This window comes from Eublepharis macularius, chromosome 6, assembly GCF_028583425.1.
Source record: "Eublepharis macularius isolate TG4126 chromosome 6, MPM_Emac_v1.0, whole genome shotgun sequence".
NCBI lineage: Eukaryota > Metazoa > Chordata > Lepidosauria > Squamata > Eublepharidae > Eublepharis > Eublepharis macularius.
In genome coordinates, this window is record NC_072795.1 from 104688152 (window position 1) to 104711594 (window position 23443).

Here is a 23443-nt window from a genome sequence, read left to right on the forward strand (position 1 = left end):
CATAAGTGATTTGAATACATAAAACATACAGACACATACACATAAAATGTATATACCCCCTCCCCACCAAATTAAAGGTTTATCTTATGCCCGGGTTTTCTCCCCCATGGGAACCTATAGTGGTTTACACATTGCTGTTCTCCCTTGATTTGTTTCACCCTCATCACAACCAGGCTAACAATAGACAGCTGCTCCATGCCTCACATTGGGAGTGACTACATCCACCGATGGCCTTCTTAGTTGTAGGAGGGGGTGGAGGGGGGGGAGGAAGGAAACAACGCACTCCAGCCCACTCTATCTGGGGCCTAGGTGACCAAATTGCTTGGCCTTGGCAAGGAGCCAGTGGTGGGGCGGCACTGGTTCTGGGGCCCCGTCCAGAACATTTGTCCAGGGCCCCAAAATCACCTAGACTGCCTCTGGAAAACACAACACAATTGTTTACTTAGGCTGAGCCAAGAACATCCATCAAGCCTACAAGGCACAGAATCAGAGTCTGCCAGATTCTAGACCAACACTCTAGCCATTGCACTACAGTGGATATCTAAAAATTGTTCATACCCCCACCAGCAACTTGAACATTTTTCTCCAAAAGGCACACAACTTGGCTGGGTCTCAAAAAGGACTATGATGCATGGGCCTGTCAATGCATACTGTTACTAAGGCTCTGGCCGGGGGGAGGGGGTCATTGTGCCAATGCCACCCTGGCTTTGGAAGGGGACAGTAAAATAGAAGAAATAATCTAGGTTCAGTGCCTCCCCCCCTTCTCTGTCTCTCTCTCTCTCTATAATGTGTGTGAAAACATTACTGACAGACTATACCATCACTGAAGCCTACAGGATACTTAGGGTCTGTTCACACACGCATGATCATTTCATGGCAATGCTCTGGCATGATGATGTCTGTTCTAGGAAGTGATGTGATCATCACACAAGGCTGGGGAGCACACACAATACACAGCAGGCAGATTTGGGCCACAAGGGATCCTGCTTTGGCCTGTAGGGCCCAAATCAGCCCACTGCAAAGCACAGGAATACTCTCAGGGCAGCCAGATGACATCAGTGACATCACGGCAGCAGCCCCAGGAGCGTACCTTGAAGGCTCATTCCCTGACTTTCCCCCTTCCAGCCAGGTAAGCAGTGACAGGGGGTGATAGGTGAGAGTGGGGGATCCCCCACCAAGGGGAAACGGATCCCTAATTGTGTCTGAGGTTGTGGAAATCAAATGGGTCATTACCTCCATATTGCTTCTGTCTTTGAGGGACTTACATGCACATTATATTTAACTCCAGATTTCTTGATTGTCAAGGAATGCATGTGGTGGGGGGTGGTAGGAAGGGTGGGAGAAGGGCCCCTGAGGGTAAGGGTGGCATTTGGCATGCAAAATGCCACCCCTTGCAAGACAAGCCTCCCCCAGCTGTCAGAGGTAGAGATGGGAGCACCTACTTGGGGAGGCCATGAAATGGCCCCCCCAAGTGGGAGCAGGCTGAGCCTTGGTGGGGGGTGGGAGGAGGGGTGGGAGAAGGGCCCCTGAGGGCTGGGGGGCATTTTGCATGCAAAATGCCACCCCTGGCAAGACAAGCCTCCCCCAGCTGTCAGTGGTAGAGAGATTAGAGCACCCACTTGGGGAGGCCATGAAATGCCCCCCCCCCAAGTGGGAGCAGGCTGAGCCTTGGTGGGGGGTGGGAGGAAGGGTGGGAGAAGGGCCCCTGAGGGTAAGGGGGCATTTTGCATGCAAAATGCCACCCCTGGCAAAGGAAGACTGCCTCTTCATTTTTTCCCCATAGGAAATAATGAAGAAAGATTAGCAGCAGCATGCTAACAATATGCTGCTCCTTCGCTTTCTTATGGGAGGATGGGGGACCTGCTTTGGGGGGCCATAACATAGCCCCCCAAAGTCCAATCTGTCTGAAACTTGGGTGGTTTTTAGAGAAGGGTTAGAGGAAGGTCCCCACCAATTTTGGGCTTATTCGGTGGTAAAATGCCTCCTCCAGGCGTCCTGGAAGACGGAGGCATTTTCCCATAGAAAAAGCCGAAAGAAAGCCGAAAGAAAGCCGAAAGCCGAAAGCCGAAAGCCGAAAGAGATTCTTGTTTCGGCTTTCGGCTTATTCGAAAGAGATTCTTCTTTCGGCTTTCGGCTTTCGGCTTTAGCCAAAAGTTTTTTCCTTGCACACCCCTACTGGCCAATGGACACACGGACAGAAAGTCCCAATGTTCGGTGGCTTCGTGAGAAAAACACGCGCCCACGGCCCACGTGTTCGCGAAGGACAAACTGGGTAAGTTCGTGACGAAATTAGGTCCGTTATGCAGACCGTGCCCATCTCTAATTGAGAGAGATATCAGGTTTCCATTTTTACTGTAATTTGGGGTAATTTTGATCCCCAATTTCAAAGTACTCAGTAGGATTTTTTTTCAAAATAGAGTTAATGGTAGAATGTGACTTTGAACATGGGTCTCCATGGGGCCTAGCTTGACTTTCTACCTTCCATGACACAATGACTGTCCTACAATTGAATAACATATTTCTACTGAAAGTTTGAGTTGAAGAATCTTCAATTTCACATTTGATTTGCATACCTAGAAAAACGAAGGAGGAGGTGGAAAGGGGGATCTTTTTCAACTCTAGACTTATATGGTCATGTGAACTATTTTTTCAAACAGAGAACCATTTTAGTGATTCAAAAATAACATCACATAAATGCCATTAGCCAACATAACAGCTGCCTGTCAAGAAAGTACACACTTAGTTTTGAATGAAGAGAATAAACCTATAATGGCATCCTGAATGGGATATTTCACTAAACTTACTTAAAATCCCAGAATTCTTTTTTGTCAACTGTAAGATGTTGGTGTCTTCTAGATCATGAAATCCCTCTGCTATTTTCAGTCCACACATCATACCCTGCATCAGCTAAGATGAAACCCTGGCTATTGTTGGGCAAGTTTTGCTGCCCAACTACTTCCCTCTAGATCTAGGGTATGCAGCAACAATATAGCAGCCTTTGAACCTGAAAAATACAATCAATATCCCTGCAGTGTAGTGTGATCAATGTCAAGATGGGTCCTGAAGTACTCCTGGAATTACAACTGATTTCCAGACTACAGAGATCAGTTCCTCTGGAGGAAATATTGGATTCATAGGGCAGATGTTATGACATCACCTTACACCTGATCTCACTTCTGAAAAATTTCACCCTTCCACCACAAAAAACACACTCACAGCACACTCCTAAGCAGATTTCAGTGGGCTTAGACTGGAATAACTCTGTTTAGGATTTCACTGTAACTGTGGCATGAAACTAGTATTCTCATCTAATTGTTTTCTGACTAGATAATTTCATGCATTGCAAGCAATTTCCCACTCAGGCTGTGCAAAGTAGGCACAGAATTACAAATATAGTGAATGCACTCCATTCTGCACATATAAATTAAAATTTGGAAATGTAGAGTGTCCAGTTCAGCATGACATTAAAAACGGCAACATCCAGAAACCAGTGGGAGAACACTTCAATCCACCAGGACATTCCATCAAGTACTTAAAGGTCACCATAGTTCAACAGAAACCTTTCAAAAACAAAATGCTCTGTCTTGCGAGACAAGGGCCCGGCAAGATTTGCTTGCTTTTCGCCGGGCCTGTAAGACAGAGCTATTCCACCAGGCATATGGCTAACGCTGGGCAATGCCCGCCCCCCCCCCCATGAAGGGGGGGTTAAACCATCACCCCTATGCAAACACAGAGGCATGTATGAACCACTATGCAGCATGAATTGTTATATTTAATGTTTTTAAATGTTTTTAAATGTATTATTTAAAGTTTTTAAATGTTTTTAAACATGTTTGTATTTGTTATCCGCCCTGAGCCTGCGAAAGCGGGGAGGGCGGAATATAAATATAATAAATTAAATTAAAATTAAATTAAAAATCCAATGGGAAGGTGCTGAATTGCAATTCATATGTAAACTTGACTCAGTCAGACTTGGATTGCATAGAGACTATGAATGGTTTTCTCATTATCAGAAGTAACTTCCTTTCAGGCATTCTATTCAGATTCAGCTATGGAGGGGAGGGGTCACACCCAGCCTGAACTGTACACTCCACCACTTCCATGACTTTTGAAACTGATTTGCATCTACTCTCTCCCCTCACCACCTATATATATCTGGCCAGTTTCTTCTTACCCTCCATGCATCTGACGAAGAGAACTGTGGTTCTCGAAAGCTTATGCTACAGTAAAGTTGGTTAGTCTTAAAGGTGCTACTGGACTCTTTACTTTTTTGCAACTACAGACTAACACAGCTAATTCCTCTAGTTTGGCATGTGTTCTTTTTCAACTAAGAAACAGAAATGTAAAATAATTGCTTTCTTTTGAGCTGTCCTGTCATATGCACTGACTTTCTCTCATTGGATTGGTGTTACTTACACATGAAGGGTGCCTGCCCTGTACAATATTTTTAGAAAGTGCACAGGTAAAGCACTTCTGCTTACCCTATGGATAGGAAGGTGCACATTTTGTAAAATACTGCCCATATTGGCACCATTCTCTTCGTCTCAGTCCCTGTTGCTGCCATTTCCCCTTTTCCTCAAGACTGGAGGGTTTTTTCAAGTTTTTTAAAATTAGCAATTGCTAGATCAGTTGCAGTGCAACAACTTTCAGGGCAGCTGAGAGAGGAGAACTGTGCGAACAAAATTTCCAGGGCCCAGAGTCAGCTTAAGGGCGTGAACTGGGGTTCTTTGACAGCTGACACAGTGCAGTTTAGTTTCTCTGGATTGTCTCTGATCTTCCAATTGCTGCTAGTGTGCTGTAGAGATGGATGCTGGAGGTTGACTAAGCTTCCCTTGCCTGCCTCCATCCAGCACCTGTGTTGCCAGCCAGCCTCACGTCTGGGCTGTGTACTGGGAAGGCAGCACATGCATCCTATGCTCCTTTTTGCTTGTACGATGATCTGCACAGCAGCAGCTAGTCCTTAGAGGTCATCCTCCTCCTCCTTACATCTGCCATGCAAAAAGCCCCCATTTCCTGCTTGTTCCCTGACGCATGTCCTCAGCTGCATGGAGAGGCTTCTCTACTCCAAGAACAGGATGGTCATCTGGTAAATGATCTCCTAGGTGGAGGAAATGGAGGAGGTTAGGGAATGGGGAGTTCTCAATTTATCTCAAGAACCACTCATTCAGAGCAGTCACTGACCAATGTGAACAACAGAAAACATTACAGTACTCTCAGGAAAAAATGAGCACGCAGAATCAGTAAGACTCCCCAGTAGAGATGGGCACGGACCGCATAATGGACCTAATTTCATCACGAACATACCCAGGTCATCCTTTGCGAACACGTAGGCCGTGGGCGCGTGTTTTTCTCACGAAACCGCCGAACATTGGGGCTTTCTGTCCGTGTGTCCGTTGGCCCGTCATGCCAGGATTCCCGCTCAAACAATTTCCTCGGCAGCGGTGTGGAGCCACCTTCCCCGTTTGGAACACACCAATCTTAGCCCAGGAAACCTTGATTGGCAGCTCTGTCAGCCAATCAAGAGCTTGTCAGAGATCACAGCCTTTCTGCATAAAAGACAAAGCGCACGAAGAGCCGCTCCATTTTGCTGGTGCAGGGATGCGAGTTAGCTTAGCAACTGCTTGCTGTGGGGAAGGTTTTTTTTTTTTTGTGAGAGCGCGGCTTGTGTCTGGGGCTTTGGGGCTTCTGATGCAAGAGAGCTTTCTCATTTCTATTCTAGAGCACTTTAAAAAAATCCTTTTACTGCACTATTGGGTTACTCTGATTTATTTCTGCATTTTGAGTCCTTGGGTTCTTCTCGGACTTAATCCCCCCCCAAAAAACCTCTTCCTTTTTTCTGGGTGACTTGGGGGGATATTTCCAGCCTGGCTTTTGAGGTGCAGGGAGAAGACTGCTACTGGCCTCGGTGAAACACTCACCCTAGAACCACTGGCAGCAGGTTTTGGGGGGCTCTGTCTGCTTCACTTCTTGCTAAGCCTTTTTCACTCCCTAAATAGTGGGTGACTTAGGGGGATATTTCCAGCCTGGCTTTTGAGGTGCAGGGAGAAGACTGCTACTGGCCTCTGTGAAACACCCACCCTAGAACCCCTGGCAGCAGGTTTTGGGGGGCTCTGTCTGCTTCACTTCTTGCTAAGCCTTTTTCACTCCCTAAATAGTGGGTGACTTGGGGGGATATTTCCAGCATAGCTTTTGAGGTGCAGGGAGAAGACTGCTACTGGCCTCTGTGAAACACCCACCCTAGAACCCCTGGCAGCAGGTTTGGGGGGGCTCTGTCTGCTTTACTTCTTTCTAAGCCTTTTTCACTCCCTAAATAGTGGGTGACTTGGGGGGATATTTCCAGCATAGCTTTTGAGGTGCAGGGAGAAGACTGCTACTGGCCTCTGTGAAACACCCACCCTAGAACCCCTGGCAGCAGGTTTGGGGGGGCTCTGTCTGCTTTACTTCTTTCTAAGCCTTTTTCACTCCCTAAATAGTGGGTGACTTGGGGGGATATTTCCAGCCTGGCTTTTGAGGTGCAGGAGGAAGGCTGCTACTGGCCTCTGTGAAACACCCACCCTAGGACCACTGGCAGCAGGTTTTGGGGGGCTCTGTCTGCTTCACTTCTTTCTAAGCCTTTTTCACTCCCTAAATAGTGGATTTGTATTTGTATATTGACGAAACAGTGTAAGGCACATGATGACTGAGCTTTACAAACATATATTATCCTCCTCCCGACGACAAGCCCTTTCCCTGGCACCCTCTAAGTACCTCTTCTTTTAATTGATATGATTTGTATGCTGACAAAACAGTCTAAGGCACATGATGAGCTTCCTTGATGGACTACATCACGTTTGGTGAAGTGGGTTTTGTCGGTGACCATCCTGCTCTTGCGAGCGCAAGGGCCCCTCTGAGGGTCAATCCCCAAAGTCCAGTGAGAAGTAGGACAGTGGCCCAGGTCAGCTTGCTTGATAGCAAGCAAGCTGACACACCACGTCACTAAGGTTGTACTCTTTGTCCACTGCCCAAAAAGGCTCCCTCTGAACCGGGTAGCATAAGTTTCCTTCCCTCAAGGTGTGGAAGACACCCTTTCCATCCCTCCCGTGCCTTCCATTCCAGCAAGGGGCCTTTGAATTGCTACATGATCCTGTTGCGGAGTTGGCTTTCACTCAAGTACATCCATTCATTTCCCATCATGGGGAGTTGGTCTCCCCGCCCCCGGGGATGGCATCTCTTGTTGATGCAGCCCCATGTAGGTGGGTTTTGTGGGCAGCCACCTCTCCTGGACAGGAGCACAAGTCTCTCTCCTTCCCCCAAGGGTGGGTAAGGGTCAGTCAGAACAGGGGAGGGGAAGTTGTTGTTTGTCTCTTTGGAAAAGTGATAATCGAGGAGCATTACATGAGAACCTTTGGTGGGGAAAGTCGACTGAAGTGAAAATCTGTGGGGAAACCAAGGCCTTGTCTGACTTGAACCGGTTCTCGAACCAGTTCTTGAACTGGGCCTGGTCCGATAAAAGTTCGTGGACCGTGGACCGTGGAAGCCCATGAACCCCAAACCGGCGGTCCATAGGCAAATGCCGATCCGTGCCCATCTCTACTCCCCAGCTGAGGGACTTAACTAGAACATTGCCATGCACTATAAATCGAACGTACCCAAGGCTCACGTCACAACTGGGAACAAACCCCATTGAATGTAGCGCGACATAACACATAAAGATGATTCTAAGATGGAGTGGGCAGGGCTATGAAACCTCACACTGTGATGATGGAAAAGCAAAAAAGCTTTCAGAATGAGCAGCAGGACTGAGGAAATACAGACTGGTGCCTCCGAAACAATGAGAGTTTCAGATAGGTTGCCAACTGGCCTAAGAAGAGGCTTAGTTTGCCCCTCCTCCTTTAATGAAAACCTGATCTACAGAAATCAACCATTGGAACTTTTGACAAAACAGAGCAAATGGTTATTACTCTTGCATTCCTGCAGGTCAAACTGCTGTTAAAAGGCACAATAGCAGCCAGTAAGAAAAAGGTTGGCAACCACTAGATCTAGGGATAATTGCTGGTGTGAGGGTTTGGTGTTGATGAATGTTGCTTTCAAAACACTGTGATGCTTAAGATGTAAACCCCCACCAGTAAGAAAATATTAGGAAACACAAATATCATAGTTAATCATATAAAATATTTATTAGTAATATTAGTATTAGTATTTTCCTTTATACGCCATCTTTCTCCCCATTAGGAACCAAAAGCAGCTTTCATTATTTTTTTCTTCTCCATTCTATCCTCACAATAACCCTGTAAGGTAGAGAGGCTGAGAGCATGTGACTGCTCCAAGGCCACCCAGCAAGCTCCCATGGCAAAGATTCACACCTGGATCTCCTAGATTCTAATCCTTTTTTATTATTTTTTAAGCTCAGGAAAAAAGATGAAATTGAGGCTTGAACTATGAAAGCTATTCAATAGCAGATAAACTTACACTTGCAAATAAAAAGAATATGAATTACAAGATGAAGCAAATAGGTTACACAATAATTAAAAAACAATGATACAATAACAACTTCAGTTATTTCTCCATCAAACTCAAGATTTCTGAGTACATTCTCTGAGGAGCATCAATTCCCCAAATAAAATCCCAAAAGTTCCAGTCGGTAAAATGCTTGTAATGGATGATATTTTTCAGTCGAGATCTTAACTCTTCTGTATCTTGTGGCCGGGAAATCCAGTCCTGACCTCCACTCCACATCGCTATTGGAATGGTGATCTCTTCTATCCTGTACAGGGGAGGAATGGTCTGGAAAAAAGACAAATAATAGAAGAATGAAATTGCTGTATTAATAATACCCAGGGTGAATCATCTGAGAAATTTTTGGAGAATCCAAAAGAGGTTTGATAAGATTATCAAAATGTCTCAGAGAAGTTCCGCACATAACTATGTGTCTATGAATCAACTGTGTTGCTTCATCCCAAAGCAAAATTTAAAGTATATTCGGAAGTGAAACATCTGAGGACATTCAAGGGAAGGCTTTTCATTTGACTTCTTACACAAAAAGGTGATCTATAAAGAACTACATGTTTATAGTAGGATCACTTCTCGTGTGGAGCAGCTCTTAAAGCTACAAAGTGACAGTTAAAATGAATGTGTAAAACAGCTATCTACAACTCAACACAGCAGCCACAGGCAGTTGTTGGGGTGGGGGGCACTAATGGCCCCTTAAACATTAACGAATCTCAAAAGAAATATTCACCGGTTTGTGCACCCTTCATTCAAAACACAATGCGCCCCCAATGTTTATTCATACCCCTCCAAAATACAAGCGCAATGATCCACTACATTCTTACCTGGTTGTATTTCTCTATGTTCAGTGAGCCGTAGTCAAAGTACCTAGGTTCTCCTGTTTTAACTAACTAGAAAATGAAAAAAAAAACCACTGAGGAAATATATTGAACGCTCATAATACAACAGGCAAACTTTACTTCATAATTGACAATTAAGATAATTTGTATTATGAGGGCACAGTTTATTCAGGCAGCACCTTTAACACAGATGTCAGTGTTTGCAGTCTTCATGTGACTGTGCTGCTGTACAGTTTATTTCTGCTGTTGAAGTTCTCTCCTTTACGAGATGGACACTTAGACAGGTCCAGTTACCAAGCAAAAATTCTATAATTGGAGTCTTTCATTATTTGGAACCAATATGCTTTTGGTAGGTACTACCTGTGTAGTGCATTTCACATGTTTGGGGATTCAAATTAGGCATGTTGGCCAAGGGGTGCTCCGTCCATCATTGTGCCAGTGATGATAATATAGGTTGGATCCAAAGGCAAAGGGATGAATTACTTCCAAGATAAACCAGTGCCAGATCTAGGGTTGCCCGCACCCGGGGCAACCCTAGGCTGACTTCATTGCGTGCGCGCGCAGCGCGTGCGCTCCCCATGCTGCATGATGACGTCACTTTGGTGACATCATCACACAGGACAGAATGGTGGAGGCAGTGTTCGGGGCTGGGAAGCTGCCCGTGTCATTCGTCTCCCCACAGGCGAATGGCGTGGGGCAGCCTTGCAGCCCCTCACACTGCTTTCGCCTGCCCTGCGGGACAGGGGGAAGCCGGCTTGCCGTGCACCCCCTGTTCTGCAGGGCAGGCAAAAGGCAGTGCAGGGGGCTGTGGGGCCGCCCGCGCCATTTGCCTGCCCCCTGCTGCCTGCGCCCTCTGGCAGCTGGCAGCTGGCAGCTGCTCCCGGCAACCCCTCCCTGGTGGCGCCAGGGGCAGACTAACCCCCTGCCCCCCCTTGATCCGGCCCTGAGATAAACTATTCTTCTCCAATTTCTGAGGCTGATGGGAACTCTGCACATGTCTGATATCTATCTGTGTGCATGTGTACTTGATTGCTTCACAGCCATCCTCATAAATGAACTGATTATTGTAATCAGATACTGTCTGTTCCTCCAGGATTTGTGCTCAGGTGTCTGTATTTAGAAATAGTAAGTGAGGAATCCACCTGGAGGGGTGGTAGGAATTGAAGTCCTGTTCCCCTGTTTACACCTCCCCACTACACCTCCTCTTTCCCTCTTCCAGACACTGCTCATATCTTCTCTTTTTCTCAACCACCAACCAACCAATTTTTTATCATTCCACCTCACAGTTTCAATTTAACAACTTCATTCATAATGCTTTCATATATTGTTTTCTTGTTTTCTCCATTTTATCCACACAACAACAAGTAGACTAAGCTGAGAGTATATAAGTTGCCTTAGTCCACTGGGTTAGGTTTTATGGAAGATTTGGGGGATTCCGACATGGTTCTCAGAAGACCCTATCTTCTACACCATGCTGTCTCTTAGTGTTCCTTCCTTTCCTGCCCCTGGCAGCCTTTCCCTGGGAAATGTGAGGTCAACATGCAAAAGTAATGAGATGATGAAGCAATGATTTGAACTATGTGGCTTTTAAATTTTATAAATTTCACAAATTTCTGCAAACTTGGAGCTCATGTAAGTTTGTAGAGAAATCTCCTGCTTTCCGCCCCAGCCCTTTTTGTGGATTAACAATGAAATCCTAAACAGAATTACTCCTGTCTAAGCCAATTAAAATAAATGGCTTTAGACTGGAGTAAGTCTGATTAGGATTTCACTGTTAGTGTGTTATACAGTCTAAGGAGAGTTTGGAAAGTAGATACTTAATGATGTTTTGGAATACAAGCTATTTATTCTGCTGTAAGAGCGCCTACTACAAAATAAATGCAGACATCTGTGCTCTTGTAGGAGGATAAATGGTTTACATGGCCATTACGTTAGGAAAGGATGATGTAGTCTGCAGTCACGACTAGAGATGGGCACGAACAGAAATATGAACCAAAATTAAGCACGAACCAGGCTGGTTCGTGGTTTGTGAACCACAGTTCATCAGATCCCATTTCTGATGAACCGCCACGAACTTTTAGGCTGGTTCATTTGGTTCATTTTTTGGTTCGTCACTGCAGACAGACTGGTGCCAGTCAATCAGTTTCCTAGGCAACAGGGGATGAACTTCCTGCAGACCTTCTGCTGACCCGGAAGTGAACTTCTGCTGGCCCGAAAGTGAACTTCTGCTGACCTAGAAGTGACAATTTTCTGACCTGGATGTACCGTTTTCATGAACCGGTTCATGAACCAGGGGCAGGTTTGTGAAAGTTCATAGTTTTGACAATTCAACAGATTTGACAAACCATGAACCACATGGTTCGGGTTTTTTCCAGTTCGTGCCCATCTCTAGTCACGAGAATTAGTAAGGGTTACTGTGGACCCTGTTGGAAATGTCAAAGCATGGACACAACAGCCAAGGCCAAGGAACCGGGAGGATCAGCAGGATCAGCGAGGGCCTGATGCTGCAGAGCCACCTGCTGACCACTCTCCAGCAGTACCAGAGGCAACGCGGTACAGGTCAGGCCCTGGAGTCGCTCCTGGACGTCTGCCCCGACCTGTCTGGGTGATCCACCAATTGTCCCAGGGGTGAGCCATCCATCATATGGCTGTGACCTGGCTGGCCTGGCGAAGTGGTGGTACAGCCCCTTAAAGCTCCCCCACATGGCTGTCAAGCTGCAGGGGGGACCGGCTTGTCCGGGGGTTCCCCACCAGAGCATCTGACCTCACAACTGGGCTATACAGCAGCAAGGCACTCATGACGGACCCCAATTCCCCACCAATGGGGATATGCCAATGGTGGTCACCGGCCCACTCAATTTTACCCAACTTCTAACCTGCCATGGGAGATTAAAACTTGACCCACCTTAGCCAAATACCCCCTCTCCAGACAGTGCAAGGTAGGTGGAAAATTCCTTCCCCCAATGGCAGAATGCAAGAAAGGAGAAAAAATTCCTACCTGGCCCTGATAAACAGCAACTGGCTAATCCTGCACTGAACTAAGGTGAGGTGGGTAGGCCAAGCACAAAGTGCAACTGAGAAGTTGGGAGGGCAGAGTGGCTAAACAGAGCTGCTGTCTCCACCCCCGCCGCATACCCAGATGGCTGGGAAAGCACTGCTGCCTCTCCCTCCTTCCAGGGCGGCAAATCTTGGCCCCTGGGCATAGTGGCTGTGGCCACTGGGCGGGAAGTGCTGCCTAGATTGAGCAGATAGGGAAATAAAATACCTCTTGGTCTCAACTTTTCTAATTGGAATCCTTTCTGTTTCTCCATGTTCTGTCTTAACAGTAACCTCTTGTCCAGAGTACAGGTCGCACATCAAAACAATGAGATGCTGTGGCACCCCCATTTCTTTTAACACCCTCCATAGCTTTTCATGGTCCATACAGTCAAAAGCTTTGCTGTAATCTATAAAACACAGGCTGATGTTTTTCTGAAATTCTTTGGTGTGTTCCATTAGCCATTGTAAATTTGCAATATGATCTCTAGTCTCTCTTCCTTTTCTGAAACCAGCTAGAACATCTGGCATTTCTATATATGATAAGAGTCTCTGTTTTAGAATTTTGAACAATTGTGCGATATATCCTTGAATCTCAATTAGAAAGGCTGACTATAAATAAACAGACAGACAGACAGATAAAGCACATTTCCCATTCTAGCCCTTTGGGGTCAGAGTGTTGTAAAGATATTTCTGCTATGCCTCCATTTTATTTGCGCAATGTGTTCTGATGGATATCAAAGACACTTCATTTTGCTGTTCAAGATGATTTAGCAGAACCCTTGGTATCCATTATGACTGTTCATGAAGAACTTTTAGTACAAGAAATAACTTTTGTCCATTCTGACTTGGCTTAAACAGATTTTTCCCTCAATTGCAGTGAAATGTAACTGAAATTTGCAACCAAAATAAAGTTGACAAGAAAATTCTTTTACTTCTTTCTAGTATCTTTGCTTCAGTTGTTTAAGAAAAGTTTCATTTTTCATTCTGGCACCTAACTAGTGGAATGCTCAGTTCAACCCTCCAAGCTTTTTTTTTAAAAAAAACCTTTGACTTATTTTGAGGTCTAGTAGACTCGCATATCAGACTTTTTTTAAAAAAAATGACAAGGGTCAAAAGTAGAACTGGATTCTGAACACCAATATTATTCTGAGAGCTAAATTGCATGTATTTATTTCATAGTATTTCTTACACCAAAAGAGTTCCTATCTCTTTTCTTTTAAATTACATTGATGCAGAAATATCTAGGCTCTTTCATTTATGTTTAGTGTTTCATTTCCTTTGATCCAGTCTATGAAAATAACACTCTGAATAGCAGGATACTGTCTAGTTCAATCTGAAATTCCTACGGCTGAATTTGACCATATTGCAATGAAAATCCAGAATCTAGAGCTGTAGGACACTTTTGATATTTTCTCACTAAACAAAATGGAAGTGATGGTTGTTGTGGGTTTTCCGGGCTGTATTGCCATGGTCTTGGCATTGTAGTTCCTGACGTTTCGCCAGCAGCTGTGGCTGGCATCTTCAGAAGAAGATGCCAGCCACAGCTGCTGGTAAAACATCAGGAACTACAATGCCAAGACCACGGCAATACAGCCTGGAAAACCCACAACAACCATCGTTCTCCGGCCGTGAAAGCCTTCAACAATACATAAAATGGAAGTGATTACATTGTACTAAACAGAGAGCCAATGTGGTGTAATGGTTAGAATTTTGGATCATGAAGGATATCTGGGTTTAAATTCCAGTCTGACTTATAGTGGGTGACCTTGGATCAATTACTTTCCTTCAGTATAAGCATCCAAACAGGATTGTCGTGATGATAAAATGAGAAAGGACTAAACTCATTAGTTAAAAATTTAATAAATGAATCCATTTTATAGGCAGTCAGATACTCAGATTTGTTCAAGAGATACATTCAGTAACCTACCTGGCTCCAATGGAGTATTTGCTTCACAGAAGAATAATCTGGAAATCGTGATAAATACACATCAGTCCGGCTCTGTAAGGAAAAGGTTATTTAGAATGGCTTTCAGGTCACATGAGCTTTTGTGCCAGGAGAGATAAGAAGCTGCACTGCAGTTTCTCATGTATTGCTTTTGGTTTATATAAAACAAAAAGATTAATAGCATTTATTTCAATCTGAGCTTTCATGAATCATAACTCACTTCCTCAGATTTTCCTACCCTTTGGCAATCATTTTGGTCTGTATGGTATGATTTTCTGAGAGAAGTCAGCTGTGAGTTGTGATATGAAGGCCACAGTGTTATTTTTTTTTAATTAACTGTTCAGGGCAATCCCTATCAGTTGGACCATCTTTATTGAGGAACAAAATATAATGGGGAATGCATTAATGTGTCATCAATTACTGGATGAGTCTGAAAAGAAGAGAAATTAACCACATGCACACAACTGAATATGATTAAGAGCTAGCTGTACTGAAAATAGTTCACAATCATATCAAAGCAGTAAATCTAAGGATCCTACTTCAGTTGAGCAAGAGCCGGCAAGTGCTCATAAATAAGAGGGAGGTCTTCAACAAGTCATCAGCCTCCTAACACCTGCAACTCTAACCAAACTGACAGGGAGATAACATCTCCCATTCACATTTAAAGCAGAGTGCAGTGAGGCAAAGGCCATTTCCACACGCTGTTAAAGAGACGGGCCACTTACTGAACGCTGGCAGTTTTTTTCACAAATTCCAGATGCCTCCAATTTCAAAGCGGAAGCAGGCAGTATGGCTTCCATTTGTTCAGCATCTTTTCTGAGAACGGGATTTCCCACTCTTTCCTGTGCCTGCTAAAACACGCTGAACAAACAGAAGCCAAACTGCCTGCTTCACTTTGAAATTGGAGGCATCTGGAATTTGTGAAAAAAATGCCAGCATTCAGTAAGTGGCCCGTCTCTTTAACAGCGTGTGGAAACAGCCAAAGAAAACAGTTTTGCTCACTTCATTTGCAACCACTGCAGTATTTAAACTGATCAGCACCATCAGATTGGCTCTTAATCAGCAATTACAACTGTTGCAAATTGCCTTAGATTTGCCTCTGGAGCTAGGGTTGCAAGATCTCACTTGGCAGGAGACATATGCACCCAGAAGAGTTGCCAGGTCTCACTTGGCAGGAGACATATGCACCCAGAAGTGAGCTTTGGCACATTGCTGATGTCGTGTCATTTTTTTGCAAAATCTCTAGTTTTGTTCTATGGTTTTACCATAGAGTTTTGATGAAATTATAGAGCATCACCTCTGATTTAACCCAGAATTGGTACTGGCATGCCAGTGAGCCTCCTGCATTCCATGCCTTTGCCTGCCCTTCGCCATTTTCAATTTCTCCCCCAGTGCCTTGGCATTAGTGGCCATTGGAAGGAATTGGTAGGAGATTGCCCACCATAAGTGGGAACATGGCAAGCCTACCTGGAGCCTTCTTTTGCAGCTAATTAGTGGACAGATATATTTCATCAAGAAATTTGCATTATAGAATGACAGCTGAATAAACAAAGTTTGTGTTTCAAATGAGGTTTTCTTGTGTTCAAAGGAGGAGACTGAAATGCTCATAGGCGAAGCTTGAGAGTTTTGTAAATATGAAAACATAAGAATAAGCATGCTTGATCAGTCCAATAGTCCATTCAGTTCAGCATCCTGTATCACACAACAGCCAATTATTATGAAGGGCCAACAACATGGCATAAGGGCTAATACTTTCCTCAGATGTTGCCTCTGAGTACCGGTATTCAGAGTTTTATTGCCTCAGAGCATGGAGGGTCCCTTTAGTCAACATGGCTAGCAATCACTGATGAATGTATCCTCCATGAATTTGTCCAACCCCCTTTTAAGGCCATCTATACTTGGAGCCATGGCTACACCTTCTGGCAATTAATTCCACATTTTAATTGCTCAAGTAAAGTACTTCCTTTTCCCCATCCTAAAACTTTTGTTCATCAACGTCATTGGGTGCCCCCAAGTTCTATCATTTTGGAGAGGTAGAAAAAGTTATTCTTAACCACTCTTTCTGCCCCGTATATACTTTTATAAACCTATTTGATGTCCCCTTTCAGTCATCTTTTTTCTAAGTGGAAAATTTCCAGATTCTTCAGCCTCTCCTTATAAGAAAGCTGCTCCAAACCGTTTAATCATCTTGGTTGCTCTTTTCTGTAAATTTTCCAGCTCTGCAATGTACTTTTTGAAATAAATCCCTCTTTATTATTCCCACTAAAATATATTTTAGAGACATTGCATCATCTCATTTCTAAATTTACATATTTTGTTGACACTGCAAATCTGTTTTAAAAAAATTAAATTACTTGCTTTGTGAAAATACTGCTTAAGTAATGAATTAGTCCATAACATAGTATAGAAAAAGATTAAGATATTATTATAGATAACTAACAGAGACTTAGCATGAATTCCTGAAGGAATGCAAACAAAGTTTGCTTTTTGCTGGGGAAATTTACAAAGACTCTGCAGTAACCAACAACAAACAAGGACTCACTCTTGTTAGTTAATTGGCCATTATCTACAAACAATAAGAAACCACCCATTCAAGTTTTAAAAAATGATCATATACATACACACACACACCCTCAAGAAAGACAACAAAAAGAAGAAAACAGACTGTCAGGGTATGCTTGAATAAATAATCTACCTTGAGTGTCAAAAAAGGGAGACAGTGATGTCATTATGGACCTCTCTCTTCCTCTCTAACTCTGAATAGGAGTCATATATTTGATTGCTGAGGATCTATTCCAGTGCTTAAGAAGGAACCCATTCAAAGTAACAGGTTTTTAAGCCACCATGCAAAATTCATTTACATCCCTAGTCAAGAGATTTGCCTTCACAATCATCCCCCATCTTTGCCTCATACAATCCTTCACTGTACAACAGGAGTCTCAAACCTTTTTGAGCCTGCAGTCACATTTGGAATTCTTGTACATTGTGGTGGGCACATCTACAAAATGGCTGCCACAAAATGGCTGCTGCAGGAGGCGGAACCAGCCACAAAATGGCTGTCACAGCCTATCTTCAGTCATACAGTGAAAGTCCTTGCACTGTGGAAACAGATTCTGCCAAAGAAATGTTTTTAAAAATCTGCGCAACCAATCAAATCTTCAATGGTCAAAAATCCAAGCTTGGAAAAAGCCCACCTGGCCCCATCCACTTTCTAAAAACACTTGGCAGGCACCAGGGAATATGTCAGTAAGTGCAATGGTTCCCACGTACTCCACACTGGGGACTCCTGCTCTAAAAGAACCACATATGATACACTCTTGAAAAAGGCCTTCATTTCCAACAAGGGAAGTACCCACACTCTTTGATCCTTGTAACTTCTCTTTGAGTTCATACTGAGCACTAAAAAATAAATACCTCATTTAGATTTTTTTCATTGAATCCACCAACAAGAAAAAGAGCTTGCTTGCAGAGTACGTCTATCAGTTGGTAGCTGCATGTTTGGGCCACGAACGCTCTCAGACTTGGGCTTAGCAAACATAACTCTTTCTCACCAAATATAATCTGTAAACAAAGACAACACAATCATATGCATATCTACTCAGAAGAATGCCGTACTATGTTCAGTGGTACTTACTCACAGGTAAGTATGCTTAGGAGTGCAGCCTAAATCTCTTAAATGTATGTCTTCAGTTTTGCAGCTGACTTGAATGGCTTTTGTTTGATAATACTTTCAGATTTTATTCCCCTAGTACAACGTTTAGGTGTACACATACCACACATGCACAGTTGCAAGGAAAAGGGATTGCCACTCCATTTCAATGTTTGGGTGAGCTCTAAGCATGTACCTCAATTGCTCATGTTGAGCTGCCTTAAATATTGGCATGATTCTTATAAGGAACAGACTTGGGTGGAGACAGAGAGACACCTGCCTAATTTCCCTCAAAGAGATCACCAGAGCCTGTAGAGAATTTACAGAACATCCTGTTCCACCAGCGGCAAAGCACCAAAGGAGGAAAGGAGGCTAGCTTCAACCTCCTCCTCCATCCCCGCCAGTCCTGGATTAATCAAACCTAACATAGGTTCAGGACAAGAAGGGTGTTGATGTTCTGTACTAACTAGAAGCTTTGGGCTAGTTGCCTCTTTAGAAGAGGATGATTTTAATGGTACCAGCTGATCAAATAAAATCAGAGCTTTAGAGGAATCAGCCATGTCCACTCTGATCTGGTTTATTGCCGACTTCTCTACAACTAATTTTTTTGTATTGGAAGTTTGTGAAACTAATTTCTTTATTAAAGAATTCCTAAAATGCCTTTGAAGCCTAATCCCAAATTCAATGTAATCAGAGGCATGAGCATGCATATATACTGGTATACAATTTAAGTGAAAAAAGACCTCCAAAACATCCTATAATTAACAAACTTGCTCAGATCCTACAAACTGGAGGACGTGGCTTCTTTTTTTGAATCAAGCCATCTTGTTTTAGGTCTTTCTCTTCTACCAGTTTTCACTCCACCTTCTTCTAGATCTAATCTAGCTTTCTTTATGATATACTCTACACAGAGGTTGAACAGGTAGGGAGACCTGTTCTGACACCCTTGCCAATTGGAAACCATTCTGTTTCCTCATATTCTGTCCTGACAGTAGCCTCTTGTTCAGAGTACAGGTTGCGCATCAAAACAATCAAATGTTGTGGCACCCCCATTTCTTTTAACACTATCCATTAAGTTTTCATGATCTACACACAGTCAAAAGCTTTGCTGTAATCTATAAAACACAGGCTGATTTTCTTCTGAAATCCCCTGGTATGTTCCATTAGCCATCGTAAATTTGCAATATAATCTCTAGTGCCTCTTCCTTTTCTGAATCCAGCTTGAACATCTGGCATTTCTCGTTCCATATATGGTAAGAGTCTTTGCTGTAGAATTTTGAGCATCATTTTGCTTGCATGGGAAATTAACATGATAGTCCAATAGTTGCTTCACTCTTTGTCATTCCCTTTTCTTGGAATTGGAATGTAGACTGAGCGTTTCCAGTTTGTGGGCCATTGTTTTGTTTTCCATATTTGTTGACATATTCTTGTTAAGATTCTGATGGACTCCATTTCTGTAGCTTAAAATAGCTCTATTGGCATTCCATCTACTCCAGGTGATTTGTTTCTCCCAATTGCTTTGAGTGCAGCTTTTACTTCACTTTCTAGGATTTCTGGTTCTTCATCAAAAGATACTTTTGATGAAGAATCTGTCATCCTTCCATCTCTTTTGTATAGTTCTTAAGTGTATTGTTTCCATCTATTTTCCATCTATTTCCATCTACAGATACTGTATTTCCATGTTGATCTTTCAGCATACCAAGCCGTGGCTTGAATTTCCCTTTGATTTCTCAGAACCTTTTGAACATATCTCTTGTTCTTCTTGTTTTGTTCTTCTCTTCTATTTCTTTGCACTGGTTATTATAATTTCTTTATTTATGCGTGCAAGTTGCTGAAAGCTGCATTTAGAATTTGACCCTATTTCTGTCACCTTTTGCTTCTGCTTCTTGTCTAACTTTGCAATTTTAAGAGTTTCCTCAGTCATCTTTTCTTTTGGCTACAGAAATAGTTTTTGCACATTCGTCCTTGATAAAATCTCTGGTTATAAGTGTGTAGGGCCTGGGATTCACTCCACCTTAACAAGATCGATAGTAGATAGAGCCATTTTAAGAAGAAAAGCCCAATGCTTTCTAGCCCACCATTTAGTTGACCAATTAATATATTTTCCATGATACAGGAAGATACTTACTACCACACATTTGGAGTTTTAAGTGAATGAGAAAACAGCCGGTGTTTGATCCCTAGGAGCAGTTACAGGTTCTCTTTCCTGTTTCAAAATCAATTCCAAAATCTTCCTATCACTTTTGGAGTAATTGAATTTACCAGACTCTTAATGATTAAACAACTTATCCAAATTCAATGGGCAACTTCTTTCACCCCTCAACAGAAAATCCATAATCATCTCAAGCTTTCCCAAAATTTTTTTGGAGCATCTCTGCAATTAAATTAGTTTGATTTGCTAACATGCCTCACTTCAGTACTTTTCTAGCATACTGTTGGAGAGGCGCTGAGTGCATATCAGGAATTATTGTTGCATCATTATGAGAGGCAAAGTCTATTCCAAAGAACATGTATCCCCATCCTCATCCACAGCCAGACAGTCAAATACATTTTGCTGTTTAAAGGGGGTGGAAAAATCCTCTAATCAGGTCTCTTTACTTGACATCAATTTCGCCTCATTCTCAAAAGGATGTGTTCTTTTCTGCCCCATAGCAGTTCCAAATTCAATTCTAGGTGTTTAAATTCCACACAAGGGAAGAGAGTCTATTGAATTATATTCCTTTTTCAAGAGCTTTTGATAACAATTATAGCATACAATCCTCCCTTCGAGTAATTACAACCTAAGGACCCATTTCACAAATATGGCAGTCATCAACTGAAAACCCTGGAATATCCAAAATACCCCCAAAAAGGAAATTAAAATAGAACTAAATTACCAAAGTCTTGTAAGGAAGCTTCTTACCTATCATCAGATAAATTCCGTTCAGTTCAGTAGAATCTCTCCTCTCATCCTTTTAGTAAGCTTTTAATTTCTTTCAGTTTCTTCAACTAGCATACCTCAGAGTGGCAAATAGCTCTTTGTCTCAGAGCCAAGCTAGAAGTGACGAATGACACTTGAATGGCAAGTGAACGGACTCACATGTATTCCTCCCTGTTCACTTGTGCTCCATCGACTGGAGCGCAAGTGAGCAGGGAGGAATACATGTAAGTCTGTTCACTTGCCATTCAAGTGTCATTCGTCACTTCTAGCTTGGCTCTCAATTAGCCTTACTACAAAGAACACTTCTATTTGGTGCTAGTTTTCAAAATAGCTCCAAGAAAAAAACCCAACTAAAGAGAACTCATTTAGCAAGCTTATTAAAACTTAACAAAAACTGAAACTTAACAATTTAACAATTTAACAATTTAACAATTTAACAAAATAACAGGGGAACAAAGTACAAAGCTCGGTCTTAAACAACATCTGTTACCGGTTGTCGGTTCTGCATGTTTCTACAGACTCTGCCAGGACTCTTTTTTTTTTTTCTAAATTCACTTGAAAAGAATGCCTAAAAATCCTGTCTGGTCTTCCTTATTATCACCTGAGTTGCCAGAATTTCTGTACTTTGGCTTTCCTTAGTAGACTATATATATCCACACTTAAAAGCTTCCTCATGTCTTAACATTTTCTCTCTTATTCTTTAATGCTGAGGTTTCAAAAAAATGCTTTTCAATTTTTCATACTTTTAAGAATGTGAAGTTGTGATGTTTATTCCTTCCAAAGGCCAAATTAGATGACTCGCTTGGCCAAGAGTTTTTAACATCCGGTTCTGGAGAACTCAAAAGCCTGCACACTATTTTGTTCGTTTTGATTTATCTTAATCAATGGAATCGCCAAGTTTTAGTTTTGGATTTGGAAATCATTCCAAATTGTTCAGATAAGATATATGTGTTTGTACATTGGGGGCTTCTTTGGATCATAACCCTATGGTGTAGTACATAAAACATGTCTTCACTAAGCAACTACTGGTGGTCCCCACCCAGCCTGAGGGACGTTCATCTGGCCTCAACCAGGGCCAGGTGAAACTCTCGTCCAATGGAGACCCAGGTCCTGGGGGATCTGCTACAGTTCCACAGGACCTGTAAAACAGAGATGTCCTGCCAGGCCTATGACTGAGGCTTGACAATGTCCCCTCCGATTGTCCAGGCCCCCACCATGCCACCCTGCTGCCCTGAAAGTGATTGTTCCATCCTTCCACTATCTGCAGTTTATGGTTTTAGTTCAGCCTCTTATGTGAATGTTGATGCCTGTATTTATTTGATTGGTTTTATGTATTTTCCTGTGGTTCTAGGTGTATATTTTAAATTCTGTATTTAAACATTGTTGTGAGCTGCCCTGAGCCTGCGTGTAGGGAAGATGAGATATAAATGTAATAAACTAAAAGTAATAAACTAAACTAATCCAATCACAATATAGAAAAATAATCTGTTTGCACACAAACCTTCAAAAATGCTTCTGGTAAACGTAGCAGCTGCAAAAGAGGACTTATACTATATTGAAGTGTATATACAGGTCCCAAGGCAAAAAACATCTTAACTTTTGAAGCAAGTTGGGGCAGTACAGAAAATGCAAACAAGGCTGAAAAAACAAGAAACACTTCGCTTATCATGCTTTTTACAATAAATAATGAAACAATATGCTATTTTAAAAACTCAGTTTAACAACGTTAACATACTATGCAAAATCTTTGTTTATAAAGAATGTAAAATACAAATCTACATTGCATTCAGATTTTCAAATGAATACATCAGTTACTGAATATCCTGCAGCCATTCAGGGGCTGTTTAAGATTAGACATGGGCCTTAATGGAAAAAAACCGAAATGAGAGTTTCGTGTTTTGTCATGATCCACGAATCACGAATTATGAAATGTCATGAAACTGACACATTTACTGAAACAATTCGTTAGCTTCATGATTTGTCAGAACCCAGGGCATTTTAATGGCCCCCTTCATACCCAGAGATACTAAACTTGCACGGATACTTCAGCAAGCTCTCCTCCAACCAACCTCCCAGTTTGCAATACATTGATCAGGAAGGTCAATGGGAAGGGTGGGAAGGGAAGTGCTGCCAGAGGCCTCAGAATCAAGCTAGGCCCTAGAGCCAGGCAAAGGCCTGAGAAAGGGGGAAGTGGAGGGGAAAAGGCACCCTCACCTAAAAAACCTTCCCAGCAAGCTCCCAAATCCACTCTCTCTCTTCCCAAAAAGCTCCCAAATGCTTCCCAAAAGATCTCCACTCTCTCTTTCCAAAAGCTCCCAATTCCACTCCCTCACTCCCAAATTCCAGCAACAACAGATCCTCCCGTTCCTCTGTCTGTGCTGAAACTGAAAGTACGAGACAGAGCTGTGCCTTAAATAAGAAATTCTCACATAGAGCAGAACAGGAGCTCTCTTGTTGGCAGACAGACCTGCCCATCAGGGTTTGGAGGGAAGAGATGGGTGTTCCCATGGCTACAGAAGGCTTTTCTTCTCAGTAGCCATCCACTGTCCCTTGCTGTATAGGGC

At 42.9% G+C, this 23443-nt stretch overlaps 1 protein-coding gene across 1 annotated transcript in view; it reads right to left on the reverse strand.

The window, feature by feature from the left end:
- Positions 1-5059: 5059 nt before the first annotated feature.
- Positions 5060-23443, reverse strand: part of LOC129332714 (lipase member M-like) — a 29305-nt gene continuing 10921 nt past the window's right edge. Inside the window, exons 6-8 of the mRNA XM_054983940.1 lie at positions 22381-22517; positions 9312-9377; positions 5060-5098 (exon numbers count right to left, since the gene is read on the reverse strand). Coding sequence (XP_054839915.1) covers positions 5060-5098; positions 9312-9377; positions 22381-22517 — 242 coding nt within the window. The remainder of the gene's footprint in view (positions 5099-9311; positions 9378-22380; positions 22518-23443) is intronic.